Raw genomic sequence first — 21,199 nt, 5'->3', positions numbered from 1 at the left:
AATTGTTCTATGGTGGAGGAGGTTAATTATGGCTCCCATGACACTGCCGAGCTTGCTTTATATCTGCTGTAAATATCTCCTGCAGGAAATATCACGGTCACCCCACCAGCTTAAACATTGCCCTATTGACAAGTAAGTTCACTACCACATGTGGAATTCGATGTAATCTTACCCCTGCAGTTAGCACATACCAATTTTTTTCTTTGTCTCGACTTTGCAGTGGCTGTGTTCCTGCACCCACATATGGGGGCGATGGTTTCTGCAGCCAACAGAGAGTTGATGGTACTGCATTAACCTGTGTGCCTTAGTAATGTCCATGATTGATTGGGCGAGTGGTTGATTGGGCGAGTGGTTGATTGGGCGAGTGGTTGATTGGGCGAGTGGTTGATTGGGCGAGTGGTTGATTGGGCGAGTGGTTGATTGGGCGAGTGGTTGATTGGGCGAGTGGTTGATTGCATTATGATCTGTATCCTCCACATTTGGAATCTGCCATAGTCGACGTGATTCCTATCAACAAAACATTCTTGCACATTGTAATTGACTGTCTAGATCTACATCATACTCCGCAAGCCACCTAATGGTGTATCTGATTCCTCCAACCCTGTTCCACTCGCGAATAGTGCGTGGGAAGAATGCTTATCGGTAAGTCTCACATGATGTCTGTGGCGGTTTCCCCAAGTAGAGTAGTACATGGTACATCCTCGAAGCCGGATTGTACCATGTGCCAGGCACCATTACTTGGAATGGTCTATATTGCTAATAAGCCAACATGGATCATGGTGCACATTTCCAGATGCAGATTGCCTATTTAACGGCCTCCAGGGTCAACACAAAATTGATTATCAGTATTTTATATAATTATGAACAGAATTTAATAATTTAAATGGCTGTCATAATCTGCTCATTAAGAGGTACAAGCTGATGTTAAACCCTAACACAGTGAGACTAGTTTTACTGTTAGATACTGTGTGCAAGTCTTGCAGCAAAACGCACAAAGAACAAATTACTCAGACAATAGTCATCCAGTATAAAAATTCAGCTTCAGTCAGGAGTTCTAATTTAACAGTTCTTTAATACTAATTCTGTTCACAATGCTTCTGTAGACAGTATCCTTGTATAGCACTGAATGTACGTGCAGAATTATATCATTGTGTGACACACATTCACGAGATATGGCATCATAAACACTGAGATGCATGAAAAATTTGTTTTGCTTGGAACCGAGTGCAAATTACAGGGACTTCACTTATCTAGTGTTCGATAATGAGAGCACTTAGCGAATTCCAGCAGAGTTTAAATGTACTGGTAGTGTCAGACCTTTTGCAGACTTCTCACTGCTTATATGCTTAACGTCGAACCTAGAACACATCAACGCACTTGTGAAGCAATCAGACGTTTGAAGCTGTTTTATACAGAGAGTTGGATTCTTCACACAATCAAGTGGGGTGGAGTGGCGGAGTTTACTGGTTGCAGACTTTTTTCTGGCCCATTGTCCAGTCGACTCTCCCTCCACTGGCCAGTACAAAGTCCAGTGATGTCCCAGACCATCTCAGGCAGAAATGTTCAGATCTTTGTGGTTACATGAGTGCACTCCCTCCTATACAACTACTACCACTAGTTCAGTCGCTTATGACTGCATAAACTTCGACAAATAATGCGAGGCATAGTTTTAAAATAAAATTTTAAAAAATGACCAGCTTTTGCAGTCCATTGTCATAGAAACCTCCGTCTCTTTTTTGACCAGTCCTGAACTAACGTTTGAACGTCATCTTCCTCGTAGTGCTGACCCTCTTTAAGTGCAAGAACCAAATTATCACTAGGTACTAGATTAGGGTCATATGGAGGGTGATAATATTGCTATGTCCTTGACGCCGGAAGGTGGGAGGCGTGATGATTGCACTGACGCGGGTCTCCGGGTTGCAGATGCTCTGTGGCTGAAGATAACGCTGGTGATGGCGGGCAAGCTGGCGGTGACCGCATCGTACGGCACGGTGTACATCTTCACGACGGAGCAGTTCCCCACCGTCATCCGCAACGCGGCACTGGGCACGAGCTCCATGTGCGCACGTGTCGGCGGCATCATTGCGCCCTACCTCAACTTGCTGGTGAGCACGCCTGCCAACCGCATGGCCCAATCTTCCGTCTCCACAGCCCCCCTGTCTGGATTCCTATTTATTTTGTGTTGAGGCCTACCTATGTTTTGTTGCACACTTCACAAAAAGTGAGCCCTCATCAGATACTCAGATCGACAACTCCTGTGATATACTCAATGTCTCCATCCTGTGGTCGTTGGTAGTTCAGGTCCAATGCATCATTTTTTTTTTTTCTGAGATGTTCTTTAACTTAAAAGTCTCAAACCAAAACTCCAAGTAGTGTTTGTTATTGCTGGATTGAAAAAAAAAACTGACATCTTGCTTGATCAGTGTTGCCAATGTATTATTTAATAAAATCGAAAAATCAGAATCATTGGCCTAATCAGCTCAATATTCTCGAAAACTGTCTATACAACTGCCCAGATTCATATGATACTTGCTGTTGTGGCTTGTGACCTCATTCCCTTGATGTCAAACATGACCTACTTCAGAATCACGCCGTGTTTTGCGAATCAAATTTAATTCCATATAATTTTCAATTAAGCAGACATCCAATTAGGCTGATAATTCAATACATATAAATGACATCCGGATTCCCTCACGAGTTGTCCATTTGTTTTTATAACAGTCAGAACACAGAAACGGCACACCATGAAAGAATTGTGTGTATGTGGCAGGAAATGATACATGTGGTGTACGTTTATACATAACCAAACGGTTAAAATTTCAAGAAAATTTATGTTTTATTCGAGAGAAAGAGCTTCACAAATTGAGCAAGTCCGTGATACATTGGTTAACTCCTGGCCCCTATGCAGGCAGTTATTCGACTTGACCTTGATTGGAAGAGTTATTGGATGTTGGCCTGAGGGATATCGTGCCAAATCCTGTCTAGTTGGTACGTTAGATCTTCAAAATCCCGAGCTGGTTGGGCAGCTCTCTGTTGTGAAGCGATCTGGTGACCTTGCTGGATAAAGTAAGGTTTGGAAAGCTTGAAGAGAAGCAGTAGAAACTGTCACCATATGCAGTTTGGCATTATCTTGCAGAAGTGGAAGCCTAGGATCATCAAGCTACTACTGTGCTGCAAGAATCGCGCAGATAACAAGCAAAGGGGTCCTGATATGAAAAGAAATGGCACTGCAGACCATCATGTCCAAGCCAACATTCAACAAATGGTGACTGACAACTGGTGCACAAAACTATATTCAACCAGAGCCCTAAGTACAGCAAACTCAACAAGAAATCTAACACTGGTAGAGGAGTTGAAGCTAATAAATATATTTACTTTCAAAGTCTTCAGTCATGGCCCATATTACTAAATCTGCCCAAGGAACTTGGTTGAGCTATAGTGAAGTGCCCACCTGGCTTGTGTTGCAAAGAAAACTATTTAAGGTTGCATACACCACATGCACTCTAAAACTAGGAGGTCACAGCCTAATCAATTTCATATAAAAGTACACTGCTCTGCTGATACTCAAGGCCTCTAATATCATAGAAAACAAATACAGCCTGGCCAGTCAGACAGTCGTCTCATTTGTCAAATATGGACCTAAGTCCAAAACAGCGTCCATTTACACCTAGCTACATGTGACAATGCAGCAGAAGAGCAACATTGTAGGACATGCTCCCAATCACAGAGAGCAGACTAGAGATAAGATATGATGCAGTCACAGGAAATCCAATCAAGAACAGCACGGAGTCAAAATTTCAACATTACCATAAAAATCACATGGAAACAGTCACAATGCATTTATCAACAGAAGCCAGCAGCACATGGCATAAAGATGTTAACAGGATGTTACTGACCAATGAAAAACTAGCAGGCATACACTTGATCAGGATAGATATCTGTGACATGTGCAGTGAACTAGATGCTCATGAAAGCTTGCAGACAATTGGAAAACTAGTAAAATAATACTCAGCCTGATAAACAGAATGGTGCCCATTTCACTACAATAACAATCACTGCACCAGACTTTAAGCCATTCCTGATCTGCAAGGTGTGCCACCACATGAGTTGTTACATGCACTGTTCACTCCATCTATCGCCTGTTACATGCTGAACAATTACAATTTCTACTTACCATGGAACCATCACGAGAAAAGAGGGAAACTATGAAAATATGGATTTTTAAAAAGGGCTGCATTAGATATAGCCTTTAAAAAACTGTTATGAATGTTGGCACCCAGGGTGATCAACAACCATACAACAACAACAACAACAACAACAAAGTGGCAGTCACAACATCAATACAGGGCAACTGTCAGAGGAAAGAGGTATCCTTGTACATGGAGCTGGCCTACCAGTAACACCTAACCACAATTAACTGGATTAAGCATAAAATCGTTTCTCATTTGCAAGGTTGAGTTAAGAATGTAAGTTCATAAGTCAATAATAAAAGTTCATAATAAGAAAATTCACTGGAATTTGACTCAGAAGAACTGAAGTCCATAGTAGGTCTGATGACGAACAGTCCACGTCTTAGGGTAGAGAATGATCATTTAAAAACTAGCGTTTAAGGTCCCCAGAGTATTGTCCACAGAACTGTAGAACCACCCTATTCTTTTCAGGTCCAGTTTAATGTTGTACAGGACACACAGTACTGAAGAACTGTTCAGCCACTATTCAGCAATATGTACTCATACTTTAAACAAATTTTAGTTGGATATAAAATGCGAATATGGCATCTAATAAAATTTTGTTTCACTAATTTAAGCACTAGCATGCTTCTCACAAATAAGGGGAAGCTCCATCATAAAACTGAAATACAAATTTTGGGTCTCTTCTTATTTAGGCTTTGTAAACATTACAAATAACTAGGTTTTCCTTACTCTTGTTTTTACTAAAAGTGGGAAGAGTAAGGTAACCACGGTTCCATGTTTTCAATTTTTCTTGAGCCAGAAATAATAACTTCAGTTGCTGACAGCAATAAATGAGCTACATTATCACTAACATTAATTCAAACGAATTCAGAGTGTATGGCTTTTCAGCTTTGTGGCTTACTTCATTTCATGTAAGAGAATATCAACAAATGATTTTTAGGCAAGCTTGGTTAACAATATAATGCAAACAATCTCTGTTGACAATACGATGGCACAAGTTTGCAATAAAGCAAAGCAGAGCAGATTGGGACATAACATGAAATAAATCTATTTTGCTAGTTTGTTGATATTATGTTATGATTTGATGAAACAGATTCATGATGAATGTAATCTTCAAACATTTGAGATCATCAGTTACCTCTTATATTCAGAGCTGCATAGTCATGCAAGCATAATTTTAAACCATATTGTCATTTCCAGCCCATTTCCTTCCAAATTTGGGCAGCACATACAAGAGGTTCCTTACAGAGGAGGGCCCAGAACAGGATACATGTGGTGTGTGTGGATAAACTGCTTTTGAGTCTTTTCATCCTTTGTGATGATAGAGAAAGAGATTTCAGTTCAGACTGACCATGTGTTGGAGATAGTTTCCCCTATAATTTCAGCGTGGCTCTTTTCCAACAGGCAGGTGTGTGGGCTCCGCTGCCACAGCTGCTGTTCGGTGTGCTGACACTTATGGCTGGAGTTCTGGCACTGCTGCTGCCAGAGACGCTCAACAAGACTCTCCCTGACACCATTGAGGAGGGAGAGAAGTTTGGCATGTGAGTATAGCACTCCAGGTTCTCATAAAAATCTCTGAACCCTCACAAACAAATTAATGACACAGTCCTCCTTACACAGAAATGAGTTGTAGCTGGAAGTGTACATCAAGTGAAATATTGTTAGGATGCATACTTTTGGGCATAGAGGAAGAAGATATTGATGAAATTAAATAAATAAAAATTGGAAGGCCACCACACAATAATTATTGCATTACACTTAGAAGACCCACACCTTTCTTGGCAGCTTGTTCTGCACCACAAGACTTGTAATCATTGCACATATGTATCTTAGACTGGCTTCATGTAACCTGTCTGGCAACCTGTATTGACCCATCACAAATAGACAATCATATTTCTCATGTAGCTAGGTGCTTCCTTTAGGGAGCATCATATATCACATCTTTTGTTGGAGACAGAGGAAGGATGCTGTGGGTGCATAACAGTGCCTACATTGCAGATATGTTCAGTTACTTAAAGCAGTTACAGACAAGGAAATGTCTCAAAGAATGTAAATTCAGACAGTGGCCATTTCTTGTATTATATACAAATATTTGTAGAGAACTAACTGCAGGTCCAGAGAGGTTAGCTGAGCTATCTCAGGGCAGTGATATTGATCCAAGTAACTCCATTGAGTTACATGTCCACAGACAATGCCACCCAACCTCCTCATAGTGTGGAGCATGTGGGAGAAAGCTGTGTGCACTGGCAGGATGTTGATGTGGTGGAGGCATTAATTGCTGAAATATCATTATTGGAGAGGTGCACCAGCAGCCACGGTGCACTTCCAAAGTGCAAAGTGGGAGGAGCTACCAAAGGCTGAGGAAAGGGGGATAGTGATGCAGTGCAGATTGTGTGATGGCAGCAGAAGATGTGATATCATCTGTGATGGGTGAGGGGGCAGTGTACCTAGCATGCCGATTAGAGGCTCGTGAGGTAGCAGTAAAGGTGGCATTATCCTGGAATTGGTGGTGGGAACAGCATATACAGGGGCTATGACAATGAGGGCTCCATGAGTCATGAAGCAAGATGTTACACCTGCTATTGATATCTTCCAGCAGAAAGTCACTAATATTTAGTTGTGCTCTGAAATGAGCATGTGTTGGCTGCAAAGGCACGAATGCAAGGCATGCTGCCAGGCAGTCGGCCGAAGTCCATGCAGGCTGTGGTCTGTTTAAGGACACTGTAGTCATTTTTCCTGAGATGATAATGTCAATTGTGTTGGTGTCCTGCTTGACTATGTGATATGGGCCTTTGTAGGAATGGGTTGGGAGGGCGGGGAGATGGGCTTTGCCTGATCATTGGGTGGTGGCACGTGGATGTTCCGTCTCTGCTCATGCACTCGCTGCACTAGTTCTGGCAGGTCATGGTCCAGTGTTGCTACAACTTGGGTGATAAATTCTGCAGGGAGACAGTGGCTCACCATATAGGATCTCAGCCAGAGAAGCATTCAAATCTTGTTTATGACCAGTCCTAATTCTCAGAAGCAACTAGAAGGCATTGGTCCATGTCTGCCAGTGGCAGATCAATGCTGCTTTGAACATGTAGTGCCGTTATTCCATAGTCCATTTGACTGTGGGTGGTAAGTGGTCATATGGAAACAATGGCACCCGCAAAGTTCGCACAGTTCACTGAATAAGGTTGACTTAAACTCCCATGCTTGATCTGTTGTCAGTGACATAGGACAAACAAACCTCGCAATCCAGTTGCAAAGGCCCTGGCAACTCTGTCAACTGAAGTGTCTGGTAACTGGGTGGCCTCAATCCAATGCATCCTATGGTCAGTCATGGATGTACTTTGAACCCTGCGAGTCGGGGAGTGGCATGGCTAAATCAATATGACCTTGTTGAAAATGGTCCTTTGCGATAGGGAATTTCCAAAAGTGGAGCTGAGTGGGGCATCATACCTTTACCTGTTGACAGGGGATGCAGGCCTCGGTCCATACCATGCAATTGTGCTTGACGTTAGCTCAGATGAAACATTCTGTGACTAATTTGAGTGTGGGATGCACTCTGGGGTGTGCAAGATTGTGCAGCAAGTCTGACACTGTTTTCCAAGAGGATTGCAGGACAATTGGTTTATCTTCTCTTGTGACACATTACACCAAACAAGGTTTGGTGACTCCTGGAAGTGTGCGCTGTTGTAGTTGTAGCCCAGTGTCTTGTCCTGTGAGTAGTTGTTGCAGGTTGCGGTCTTTGGCCCTTGCCAGTGAGTAGATCAAAGTCAGCTGAGTATATGTGACTGTCAAGCAAGGCTGTTAGTCCATGATTATATTTTCTGCACCTTGGGTGCGTCTGACGTCGTTGGTAAATTGAGAGACCAGGTTGAGATGGTGAAAGGAGCCTCGGCATGGTGTTAACAAAAGCGTTTTTCGTAGTGTGTGCAAGAGGCTTCTGGTCAGTGTAAATGGTTAGAGGGCATCCTTCGGTGTCATCCTGGAAATAGCAAATCACCTCATAGATGGCCAAGAGCTCTCTATCAGAAGTGGACCATTCTTTCGCAAGAGGAGATGCAGCAGTGTATCACACCAGTGATCTCTTGGTGCAGTACCATACCAATCACACAGTTACTGGCATCTGCAATGATCATGAGGAGTGTGTCCAGTAATGGAAGGGTCAGAGTGACAGCTTGTGTGAGGTTAGATTTTACCTTGTGGAAGACTGTTTGCATTTCATGGGTCCACCTCAGGTATCATTTTCTGGTGATGTTCTTGCCATGCAGTGGCTCAGGTGGAGACAAGTGTGTTTCAGCAGCATGTGGGAGATGATACCTGTAAAAGTTGATACCCCAAGGAAATGTCATAGTTCTCGATAGTCTGAAGGGGATGGGAGAAGGGAGAAGGAAGATTTGTTTCCTTTTCTCTGGCTTGGTGCATATCCTCAAGTGTCAACTGATGGCCAATGAAGGTGACACTTGAATTCCACAGTTGGGACTTGCCTTAATTAATTATGACACCATGTGCTCCTAACTCATCCAACATTGTGCATAAATGAATTACATGCTCATCGGGAGACTGTGAGAAAATTATTGGCTCATCGAGGTAAGCATAGCAGAAGCACATGTTAAATAGGAGGCTATCAATAAACCTCTGCCAGGTATGTGCCACATTTTTTAACCCATACAGCATAAATAAGAACTTGAAATGACAGTACGGCATGATTATTGCAGTTATTGATATATACTCATCAGCCATAGGTGTCTGTAAATAGGCCCTTCTGCTATCAACAACACTAAATATGATGGCACCAGAAAGTTCATGTGTGAAGTTGTGTGAGTTTGATACACAGTAGTTGTCTATTATAGTCTGGGCATTCAGGTACGATAATTACCAAACAATTGCAAAGTGGTATCCTTTTTGAGGACAAACTTGATAGGTGAGGCCCAGGCACTGTCAGATGGCCGTACAGTACCAGCACACAAGAGTTTGTCAGTGGTGGCTTTTGCCACTTTGCGTTTGTGGGGAGATAGGCGGTGAGGTGAGGGTGTTGGTGGATCAGCAGGCTGGGGGTGGTGTTGATAAGACAAAATGTCCTATCGTGGATGGCACAAATAGTCTGTGGCGAGATAGGCTGGCATGAAGTGGGGACTGAGGGCATAGCACTAGGTGTTGTAGTAACTCCATCATCAATGGACAACTCCATCATGGAGGCACTGTCAATAACACTAGGTGTGGCTGGGTGAGCGCAATTAGGTAATGGCAGTTGACTGACCTATTTTGAGCCTGATCTGCTGTCTTAGTTATTGGACAGTGGGTGTCGATGTTGCAGAATGGTGAGTTTCTGTTGAGTCATATGAAGCTCGGTAGGTGTCTTGGCCATGGGAGAGTGGAGGTGGTCATTGGTTGCTCTCATACCCAAGTTGGAACCCCAGTGTTTAGAGTGAATGACAGAGGTCATGCTGAGCTCTTCCAGGAGCATTTAACATTTCAAGATAAGATCAAGAGATGTCTGACAGTGAAGTAAGAGATGGTGGCATATCATTAGCAGGAGGGGAGTCTCAGATCTTGCTGCTGATTGGCTGTTGGCCATAGTGGTGCAGGAGCAGAGTGCAGTACAGGTCTGGAAGTAAACGGTAGTGTCCGAGTAAGTCAGCTCCTAAGACAGGTTCCATCATTCCAGCCACCAAGAATGTCCAAGGCATAGATGGGTGGTTACTGAGATAGAGATTGATGGAGGCTGTTCCAGTCACCAGCATCATGGAGTCATTAGCTGCACGCAATTTCATGGGTGAAAATGAAAGTGTAGCAGGAGCGAGAGATGATGGAGTCATGATGACATTGGCTTTGGTGTTGACTAGAAGGTAAGAAATCAGTTGTGCATCATAATGAAGAGGTGAGAGCTATCTGGTCATAGATGAGACCTGCAGATGCTACCAGGAAATGGTGATTTGCCTACTTGAAGAGGCTGAATGACATTGTGCACTACTATCATGGTGCAAGATCATGCTGAGTATGAGCAAGGCTGTCTACAGAGCAGCATGTCAGAGCCAAAGCAATTGTGTAACCAACAGAGGCAATGCACATGGGCGGCATAGTGCCCAGCCAACTTGCAGTGTTCTGACGGGCAGGCACAGATCAGTGACCAGGCAGAGGCACACTGGTGGTAGTCTGCACTGTAGGCATTTGTTTATGTTCTTCACATGGGAGACTGTACAGAGCAGCAGGAAGTGATGGCTCAGCAAGGTTCGGCAAGTCCAGATAGATGTCACATGGCTGGCATCTGCATGATAGGAGGTGCACAGTAGTGGCCGAGAGTGCTGGCAGGGCATCAGCTCAAGCATAACTGTTTGAATGCTCCCCCACAGTTTTAAGAGCCACAAAGGCCACAGTGTACAATCTGGGAAGAGGCTAGTATCAATTTGCAGGTGAAGCTTGCACCCTAGCTCAGAAGTTGTGTTGTGAGAGAGTGAGGTTTCACTTAGGCAGTAGATGAAGTTGTTGCTCTTGCAAGTGGGATAGGCACTGAAGCAGAAGTGCCTTGACAGTCTCATACTTGTTTCTTTGTGTGGGAACATCAAGCAGAAAGGCACTAATGAGATTGGTATTATCACTGAGGTAGTTGAGAAGAACTGAAAATTTGTCATTTTACTCAGTGATACCTGCAGATTGCATTATGCACTCTCACTAAGAGTGAACCACAGCATAGGCAAGTCCACATTCAGTAGAGGTAGTTTCAGCTAAGAACATGTGGAATGGTAAGGGCCATGATTATGTGGGGCTGACCCCATCATAAGATGGGCATTGTCCAATGTGGTATACAAGGCAGGAGTGAAGGCATAATGAAGTGGTGCATCACAAAGTTGCTAAAGGATACGTGGCATAGTAGGTGCGACAAGCATGGAAGCATCAGGGAGTGGTGTGTCATAAAGTAGTGAAGAGAAACTTGACACAGTAGGTGTGGCAGGAGTGGAAGTATTGGGGTGGACCATAGTCATGATGAGATTAAGATGTGTGGTGCATTAGATGTGTGAGCTGAGCATGAAGGTGGGCATGACCAGCAGTATGGTGGTGCAAAGGGCTAGTCCATGGGAGCATGGGAGCTGCCAGATGCTGTGAGTATATGGTATGCTCATGAGGTAATGAATCTGGTAACATAGTTTTGCTGCAGTGCATCACACACAGTGGTGGTGGCTCCAAGTGAATGTGGGGTGGCTGATGGAGATGCCAGCACCACCGTGGCACCTGAGTGATGTTGCGACACAAATCACATGGGCAAACACTGCATGACAATCCAGTCCATGTTGGGTGGCTCACTTTTACATCTAAGAAGATCACTTGAACTCATGTTATTTCATAAGGGAGGTAGTAAATAGTTAGAAACAATTTCAGGGTTATTTATTGGGGGGCACTCTTCACCAACTATCATGACCCGTATAGTTTTCCAAAACACTGGGAATGTTAATGCACGCAGGTTTACTCACAGTATAAGTGTGTTCCTAGTAACAAGTGTCATTATCTCTCATAGGGGAGCTTGGAGCACTATGTGTTCTGATGAATGGGGTGGAAAGCCATAGATCATCTGGAATCTCATTCGTTGTCATAGCAGAATTGTTGACAAATGGTCACCGGGCACTGGTCACACTGAGGATTCGACATGTTGGCTGGTTTGGTGTGAAGCAGTGTGAGCCTGGTGTGGAAACAATGGGAGTATTGTTGGTGGTTCACTACAAACTGTTGGATGAGACACTTCACCCAGGTTTTGGTGAAATTGTAACAAACGGAGGCCTGGAAAGTTCATGGAATTCACTGGCATTAACAAAGAGATGAGACTGATGTTCCTTGGAGCAGGAAATGGTTGAATGGATAGCTGTGTCACTGTAGGACAATTGACCGGTGTGGGAGATTTTACAATTTAAACATAATACGGTTGAAATTTTTGAGTCAGCATTGTGGGAGGTGTGGCACTCCGAGTAGTAGCTATGTATAACAACAACTAACAGGTTGTACAATTCCATACAAATATATTATTGTCCTACAATGTACAAAGCATGTGTGTCACAAACACTGATCAGAGTGAACTAACTGCACATCTAGAGAGGTTAGATGAGCTACATCAGGGCAGAAACATTGTTCTGGGTAACTCCACAGTGTTACGTCCCCAAAAATTCATCCACTTCTGCTTGGGGAATTGAATTGTACTTTGTTTGTATTAACACTCAAACATTACATGTTTATATTATTTCAAAACAAGAAAGAACCCAGAATACTGCATTTACAGTATGTAATTTTTAACTGTTAATAGAAATTCATGTGCTTAAGTGATAAATGGTTGTTTTGTTATGTTTTCTTTAAAATTGTTACCTAATAATTGTACTGCATAATGTTTAATTCAATTCCTCAAGCAGAAATGGATGAGTTAAGCGTCTGAAGTGAAACCATTGTAGAACAGAAATGGTACATTTCTGGACGTGGGCATTTATCCAAAATATTATGTACTCACTCCTGTGGGCATTTATCCAAAATATTATGTACTCACTCCTCTCTAAAAGTCCCAGAATTTTGTAATGGGAATTTCCAAAGGCCTACATTTATATCTGTATCTACATCTACATCTATACAGTGCAAACCATCCTGAGGTATATGGCAGTGTGTATGTCCCATTGTACCAGTTATTCGAGTTTATTCCTGTTCCATTCACATACGGAGTGTGAGAAGAATGATTGTTTGAATGCCTCTATGCATGCAGTAAATATTCTAACCTTATCATCACAATCCCTGTGTGAGCTGTATGTAGAGGGTTGTAGTATAACTGTTTTATCGTACTTCTGATAACCTTAAGTTTAATGAGAATTTCCTTTGTTTTTGTCTGGTCTAACATAGGTAATTAACAGAAAAAATCCAAGAACAGATCCTTGATGAGTTCATCTTTTTATAAGTAATTATGATCTCTGCTTATTTTCATAAACTATCTGTAGTTTCCAGAATGAGATTTTCACTCTGCAGCGGAGTGTGTACTGAAATGAAACTTCCTGGGAAATTGGTAGAGCACTTGCCCGCAAAAGGCAAAGGTCCCGAGTTCAAGTCTTGGTCTGGCACACAGTTTTAATCTGCCAGGAAGTTTCATATCTGTAGTTTGTTGTTTTAGCTGCACTCAAATAACCTGAGAGAACTGTCTTCAGTGTTGTCCAGAGATAAAAGCTTAAAATTCATGTGTTTCAGAACAGTGATCTCCCACCATACCCTCCACAAATGCTGTTCATCAAGATTTCTCTTGCTTTTACTATTTACAGATGAGATGTAAAGGCAACCTATAGTTCATCTAGGATTTTGTTACTTTGAAAATAACCATACAGTATACTTGCTTGTTTATGTAGTTTTATACTATTTTGGATATGACAGTTACAACTGAGATAGGCCTAAATTATTTGGCACTGTTTTTGTGCACTCACAAAGTAACTACAAAAATTCATTTTTCTAATATTCTTGTCTATAGTAAAAGTAATGTCTTATTATTTTTCTCTACTATAAAATTTGTAAAAAAATTAATGAACTCCAAAAAGCCCTCTGGTTTTGAATTTGCTTAATTTGACTGCATGTAGTATGATATGATAAGAAGCCCAATTAACCTCATGTAGGGCTGTGATGCAACCCCTTCGAATGTTTTTGGCTATTACAATGTGGGTAAAACTTCATCAGATGGATATTTCACTTCCAAAATTGCCTCCATCACAGATACACTGACAATTACCAGACCTATGGTATGGGATCCTTATTTTTATTTGAGCTAACTTCATGAAGCCATTAGAACCATACACTATAATCTATGATAGATCCCTCAAACAAAAAACTGTGCTCAGTTCTTGGAAAAGGGGCAGGTCTCACCCATTTAAAAGAAGGGTAGTAGAAGTGGTCCAATATTCTTGTCATGGATTTATTGTAGAATCTTATAACATATTCTGAGATCAAACATAATGAGGTATCTTGAACAGAATGCCCTCCTCAACACCAACCAGCATGGGTTTCAAAACCATCAATCATGTGAAACCCAGCCCCCATTTTTCTCACATGATACTCTGAAAGTATTGGATCAAGGCAACCAGGTAGATACAGTGTTTCTCAATTTCCAGAAAGCATTTGAATCAGTACCGCACCTGTGCTTATTGCCAAAAGTACGATCATATGGGGTATCATGTGAAATTTGTGACTTTTTAGTAGAGAGGACAAAGCACGTTATCTTGGTTGGAGAGTCATTCTCAGCTGTAGTAGTAAGTTCAGATATTGCCCAAGAAAGTGTGTTGTGACCTTTGCCCATTCATGTTTTATATTAATGACCTTGCAAACAATATTAATAGTAAAACCAAGCTTTTGTAGGTGATGCAGTTGTTTCTAATGAATTGGCCAACTTGTACAAATATCTCTTTGAAGAGAGATGAAATGGAATGATCACAAAGGTTCATTCATGGGTAAAGCTGGTGGTAGACTTTGCTTTATTGTTAGGATACCAAATAGATTGCTTACAAATCACTTGTGTGACCAATCTTAGAATATTGCTCAAGTGTAGAAGACCTGTATCAGATAGGACTAACAGGGGATATTCAACATATACAGAGGAGGGCAGCACAAATGGTCACAGGTTTGTTTAATGCATCAGAGTGGCTGAAGAACTGAAATGGCAGACTCTTGAAGCAAGATGTAAACTATCCTGAGAAAGTCTTTTAACGAAGTTTCAAGAACAAGCTTTAAATGATTACTCTCGGGATATACTACAACCCCATGCCTATCAGTCACACAGGAATCATGAGGATAATAGTCGAATAATTACTGCATGCACAGAGGTATTCAATCAGTCATTCCTCCCACATTTCATACATGAATGGAACAGGAAGGAACAATAATAACTGGTACAATGGGATGTACCCTCTGCTGTGCACCTCACAGTGGGTGCAGAGTGTAGATATGTAGAGGTTGTTCTGTGGTTATTTGAACCATAGGAGTCTACACTTCAACAGTTACATTAAATACAGAATGAATTTTCACTCTGCAGAGGGGTATGCACTGTTCTGAAACTTCTTGTGAGCTACAAATGTGTGTTGCATTGGGAAGCTATACCTGAACCTGAAATCTTTCAGAATCCATTGATGATGGATTTAGAACCTCATCCAAATACCACTACACACCGTCAGGAGTGCACCCTGTCTTCTCTACCCAAGCAAGCAACTCCTCCCATAATTAAGGAAAATGCCACACAAAAAGTTGTTACAAATTGGAGAAAGTGGCAGCTAAGCCTTTGGATTGGTGAGCCCTCTCCCTTTCAGTGGTCAAAGACCTTAATATCCACATGGTGAAACCAGAGAGCCAGGCGTCACATTATGTTGCCCCTGACGTCTTGGGTAAGTTGCCACTGCCAAGGAAGGAGGACAAGGATAACCATCACTACTAAATGACTCCCAGAGTGCCTTCTGTGTTGCAGCAGAACTTAAATGGGTACTGATCACATTTAGTAGAATTACAGCTTCTGGCTCAGGAGAGATTGTTCTGCAACTACTTACAAAGGATTCATTTTAAAGTTATTGAGGCACTTGCATTAAGGGGCTGCTGCCCCTAAAGGAATCATTGCACTTGTTTAAGTAAATATTTTTGAGTTTATTTTCTGAAACTTCTGAAACACTTTTTTATTCTGAGCTACAAGTAAGTTCACCTTTGGTACAAAAGTGTCAGTATTAGTATTGTTCATCTCTGCTTTAGCATTATACATCAAAACTGACTTTCACAAGAAACTCAAGATTCTCCTCACTAGAATCTTTTATCTCTAACCAGTATCTGTAATTTTAATTTTGTTGTTGTTTCTCAAAATATATATACCTTTTTACATTTGTCGAGAGGGCCTATAAATCTACATCTACATCTGCATTTATATACTGCAAACCACCATGAGGTGCTTGGCAGAGGGTACATCGCATTGTACCAGTTATAAGAGTTTCTTCCTGTTCCATTCCTGCATAGAGGATGGGAAGAACGATGCGATTACAGAAGCGTCCGATTCCACCTGTCTGTTTTGAACCATGAAGTCACCAATATGGTGGAAATGACCATTTTCAGTGTCTCTAATATGGCGCCTATGATGTCATTACATAAACATGACAACAAACATGAAAATACATGTAAAAACAATAAACACATCTCCCTCCAAATTATAATCAAACTAATGGGATCAACACAAGAAATTGGGGGATTTTGGTTGGGGACAAACTAAATATAAACACGTACAGACACACACCACCATCCAAAATCACACAAAATGACAACATAAAAAAACACACAATTCCCAAATCCCACTACACTCACAATATCCACAGGAATCGATCACTTCCCTTCACATACATAGCTCAACCACAATTGTCGATACTGCAAAATAAAAACCAACACCCAAAAATCATAATCACACCACAACTATCAATACCACAAAAAAAAAAAAAAAAAAAAAAAAAAAAAAAAAAAAAAAAAAAAAAAAAAAAAAAGTGGAATTGGACACTTCCCTTGACCTATAAAGGTCAACTACAACTGACGATACCAAAACACACAGAGCTACGACACATTGGAATCGGACACTTCCCTTGACCTATATAGGTCAATTATGATACCAAAAAAATTGGAATTGGATACTACCCTTAAGTTACGCTCTACCAACTCCAACAACCCCTCCCCCTCCCCTCCTCCCCCCCCCCCCCCCCAATCTTCACCCTCCCCCAAAAACAAAAATCCGCTAACAAATAAAATCAGAAAATAAACGAAACTCGATCACGCACAACAACTCAAAAAAACTGCAACAAAACAGGTCCTCCACAATATAATCATAAAATAAACCCCCCCCCCCCCCAACCCCACCCAACTCTTCCCCACCCAGTGACTGATTTAACTGCTCCCCCCCCCCCTCCCCCCCCCCCCACTCCCACACCCCAGTCTCATAATTCTTGAACTCTAAACTATTATTGACAACTAAATGATAATAACCCCTATTCCCCAACCCCCTATAAGATGAAAAAGCATATAAAACTACCGTACTACCCTCCTCTATATACTCTTCAATTGATCTCACCAACTCTCTCTTTGTACACCCTTCCAAAACCAGGAAAGCATACTCTGCATACCCACCTCCCAAAATAACGGCCTCTCACACTCACAAACCTCCCATATTTCCTCTTCCCAAACTGAGACTCATCTACCCCAACCACCACACCCAACCCACCCTGTACTTAACATATTCGGAACAAGCTTCCCTACAAAAAGAAAACCAGTCTAAAATGGTCCTCTCACTCTCATCAGTCTCATGTGCACAAAAACTGATGGAGGATCTATAACAAAAATAATACATTATCAAAACGATCTCTCTCATGGCCAACCTAGACTTCTTGAACCATGTACCACACCTAATGGACTGCCAAAGGTTATCCCTTTGGTACCGCCACATGAACAGCCCCTGTTTAGAGACATTGGAACTCCGGCCAATCACTTATTCTCTTTGCAGTCACTACACTTCACTATTTCAGCCAACAGTCCAAACATCTGAAAAAATTTAATGAGGGATGTCATGTCATCCCCCATCTCAGCCCCCAACCATGAACTGTTAAATTTAAGTGTCACATCCATACCTAACAAAAGAAGCCACAAAATAAATTAAATGCCTCACCACATGACAATCAGCAAACCATTAACACCAATCAATGCTGCAATAACATAAACACAAAAAAATTAATTCTAAACTCACTGAAACCAATTTCCATTCTTCAGTCACAGTCAATAAAAATTGATTCACACTTTGACCAATGACACTCATATGAACCAAATACACCACAAAACATGCAGACCTTAAACACACCACCAGTAGACACCACCAACTGCAGCAAGAGGACGTCTACAAACACAACAAATTCAAACTAAACTCCACACCATAACACAAGAAGATGATATCTACAAACATAACCAACTCGTAAACTAAACTCCACCCCGTCATGATGTCACACACCGCAACATCCTTACGTCATGGATCAAAGCCAACGGGTGGGATCAGATGCCGCCATTGACCCAGAACAATTATTTAAATGCCTCAGTGTGTGCAGTATATTATGCTAATCTTATCTTCACAATACTCATGTGAGCAATAGATAGGAGGTTGTAGTATATTCCTAGAGTATGTCCAATATCTGCCATTAGTCCTATCTTGTCTGGGTCCCACATACAGTATGAAAGAAAAACAGATACTAATTAACATAGTTGTGACCTATATCTTTCTGTTGTTGTTCATAAGGTAATAGGATGACAGACTTTAACTACAAAATATTATTTCTGTATTTGTTTGTCTGTCCAGGGACCACCTCACAATTGTACTGGATTTGTCGTCATAATACAGTGAAAATAAATAGCTCAAAAATATATACGTACACAGAATATAAAAGTATACTTTCATAAGGACAGAACTGGTGGTCAGTCAGGGCCTTGATGAAGTAACCATCCTGGCATTTGACTGAAACAATTGGGAATGGAAAACCTAAGTCGGAACAGCTGGACAGGGCAAACTCCATCTAAATATGTCAGTGTCTTAATGATTGCACTTTCTCATTCCATTGTTATCTAATGCAAAATTTTGTTTGATATAAATACAGTTTTTCCTCTTCATTCCTGAACACATCAATGACACCCACTAGTGACTTTGGAACCATGAAAATGGTCTACACTCCTTGCACTAACTCCAGTCCTTTTGGAAAACTGACTCTCACGCATAAATGTTTCACTGTTTCTCACACTAAACACGTTCTCTACTCAGTCCACCTAAAAAACTGAGTCTGCATCCTCTCATTGTGAGAGAGATGTTGAACTCAAGAGAATCACAAAACATTACTATCATGCACTAAAGAGTTGTGCTTGTTATTTTCTTGTAAAATCATTATACTTGATGGCATAATGTTGCTCTAAATTCTGCTGTTCCATTTTTGTAAAACACAACAAAAACACAGCTTCACTGATTGCACTTTCAAAAATCATGTAGTGCTGTACAGAGCTGAAACTCAGAATGAGCTCCTGGAAGAGATGAAAACACTGGTCTTCACAAGTAGAAAAACACTGCATTGCCAAATCTCTCACAATGTTGTCAGTCTCACAACTTTTTTCACACATCTTGAAACCAATTTGTAAGTAACTGTATTACCTATGTCGTTAAAGTTCATTCATTTATTGATTTACAGTACTGTGTAACAGGAGTTTTAGAAAGTATCTGTTAGCATAATTTTTTATGTAGTCAGGAGGTAGCCTACATAAAAATTAATAATGATGATTTCATTCTTTTATAGGAAAGCAGCCGAAGATATTGAAAAGGCACCAGCAGAGACAGCTAAGAAAAGTTCTAAAGCAATTCTAATAATAAAAAGACACACATGATGCTTGTCACTTGAAAGTACGGTAATATAGAGAACTTGAATTGCGAAAGAGCATTGAGTAAGACTGATTACATGATATGAAAGTTTGTATATGTATATACAGAACAATTCAGGGAGTAGTAAGTAATGTGCAGTCAGTGCAAGATGAATTGTTTTCCACATGTAATTTTGACAGACTGCAGTAGCTTGGGCATGTTATGTACTAAGCTTAATCTCTACCTGTAGCTTTATAGTGAAGTATTAAAGTTGTTACCAGAGACAGCTTCTGTAGCATATTAATTAGTCAGAATTTATGTAGTTAATACATAATCAGTTTTATCAGCAAGCAAATATCATTCTTCATACACATAATTTTCATCACAACAGTTAATTTATTTAAGAGGAGAGGTTATCTCCAATTTATCACAGTGGCTTATTTATCACATTTAGATCTCAAGTGCTTGAGAGATTAAGAGTACAGAAAAATCTAGTATTTGATCCATTAGTACACAAACTACTAATATTGCTAGGTAATTCTAGAATCTGAATTCATTCATTACTCATCTGTCATTGTTTCAGATGCATTTTTCTATTTCTTGATCTTCTTTCTGTCTGTCTCCCTGACAGTTCATTTTCTGTGACATCTTTATCTCATATCACGCACCTATTTCTTCAATATTTGAAAGCTCCTTTTCTCATCTCTACATCTAAGAAATAAGTGTTCTTAGCTAATTCATTAGCTTCATATAATTAACCCTCAGAATTATTACTAACTGTTCTTCCTGTAAACTCCACTTTTGTAAATATTCTGATGTGTTTTCTATCTATGATACCAATGTAGAGAACATTATTAGGTGATTGTACAAGTAGACCTACCATGTGTTATGCTGAGCTGCCATTGGTTGCTGTAAATCTCATATTAATTAACTGTGTACACTATTCATTGTTAAATGGAGAAGAAATTTGATTTCTAATTCTGGAAATCAGCAATTTTAGAAAATTTTTATGTCTTTATGAGTGCGAAAGGTATGAACTTTGTTCATAAGTTCACAATTTTGTGATTGTAATCACAGATAAATGTAAATATATTTATACAAAATAAATCTTTTTGTAACAGAGAACACTTAATTACTTGGATTTAGATAATTCACTGCCCTTTCACATCTTCCTATACCATTCAAAAGTGAGACTGTAACACACTATTTTTAAATAGTGAAAATTAATTTTATATTTGCCTTCATTTTGTAATCTGCTAAGTTTTCTATTATTTATAAATTGTTCGTTAATTCCTACAGATGATTCAGATACTGTTTTGTAGTTTAGCATCAAAGAAAATGTGTAGACATGAAGTTGATTTGTAATATTTCAAGGGTGTATCCAACAGAAGGCAGAGAATGACCACTGGTCTCCTACATCCCAACCAGTCCCCAAGGTGAAAAAATAGTCTTCCATCAGAACTTACATACTGCTCTATCATGCACAAACATATCAATTCGAGTTAGAAAAAACCAGAACAGGAAATGTATATTGACTATAGTGGGAAGTGTATCCAGTGCCACTTGTACTGAAACCTCAAAACAATTTCACAATTTACCACTGTTCTTCTTATTGTTTAACAGG

The 21,199-nt window shown here is 40.6% G+C and overlaps 1 protein-coding gene across 5 annotated transcripts in view; it reads left to right on the top strand.

Annotated features, from left to right (window-relative positions):
* Positions 1 to 20,662, top strand: part of LOC124622113 (organic cation transporter protein-like) — a 252,790-nt gene extending 232,128 nt beyond the window's left edge. For all 5 annotated transcript variants that reach the window (XM_047147742.1, XM_047147752.1, XM_047147760.1 and 2 more), the window contains exons 9-11: positions 1,924 to 2,105; positions 5,598 to 5,734; positions 19,514 to 20,662. In XM_047147742.1, coding sequence (XP_047003698.1) covers positions 1,924 to 2,105; positions 5,598 to 5,734; positions 19,514 to 19,601 — 407 coding nt within the window. In that variant the 3' untranslated portion in view covers positions 19,602 to 20,662. The remainder of the gene's footprint in view (positions 1 to 1,923; positions 2,106 to 5,597; positions 5,735 to 19,513) is intronic.
* The last annotated feature ends 537 nt before the right edge of the window (positions 20,663 to 21,199 follow it).

Source organism: Schistocerca americana, chromosome 1 (genome assembly GCF_021461395.2).
Source record: "Schistocerca americana isolate TAMUIC-IGC-003095 chromosome 1, iqSchAmer2.1, whole genome shotgun sequence".
NCBI classification, from domain to species: Eukaryota; Metazoa; Arthropoda; class Insecta; order Orthoptera; family Acrididae; genus Schistocerca; species Schistocerca americana.
Note: the sequence above shows the minus strand (reverse complement) of the source record. Positions and strands in the feature narration are given on the sequence as shown.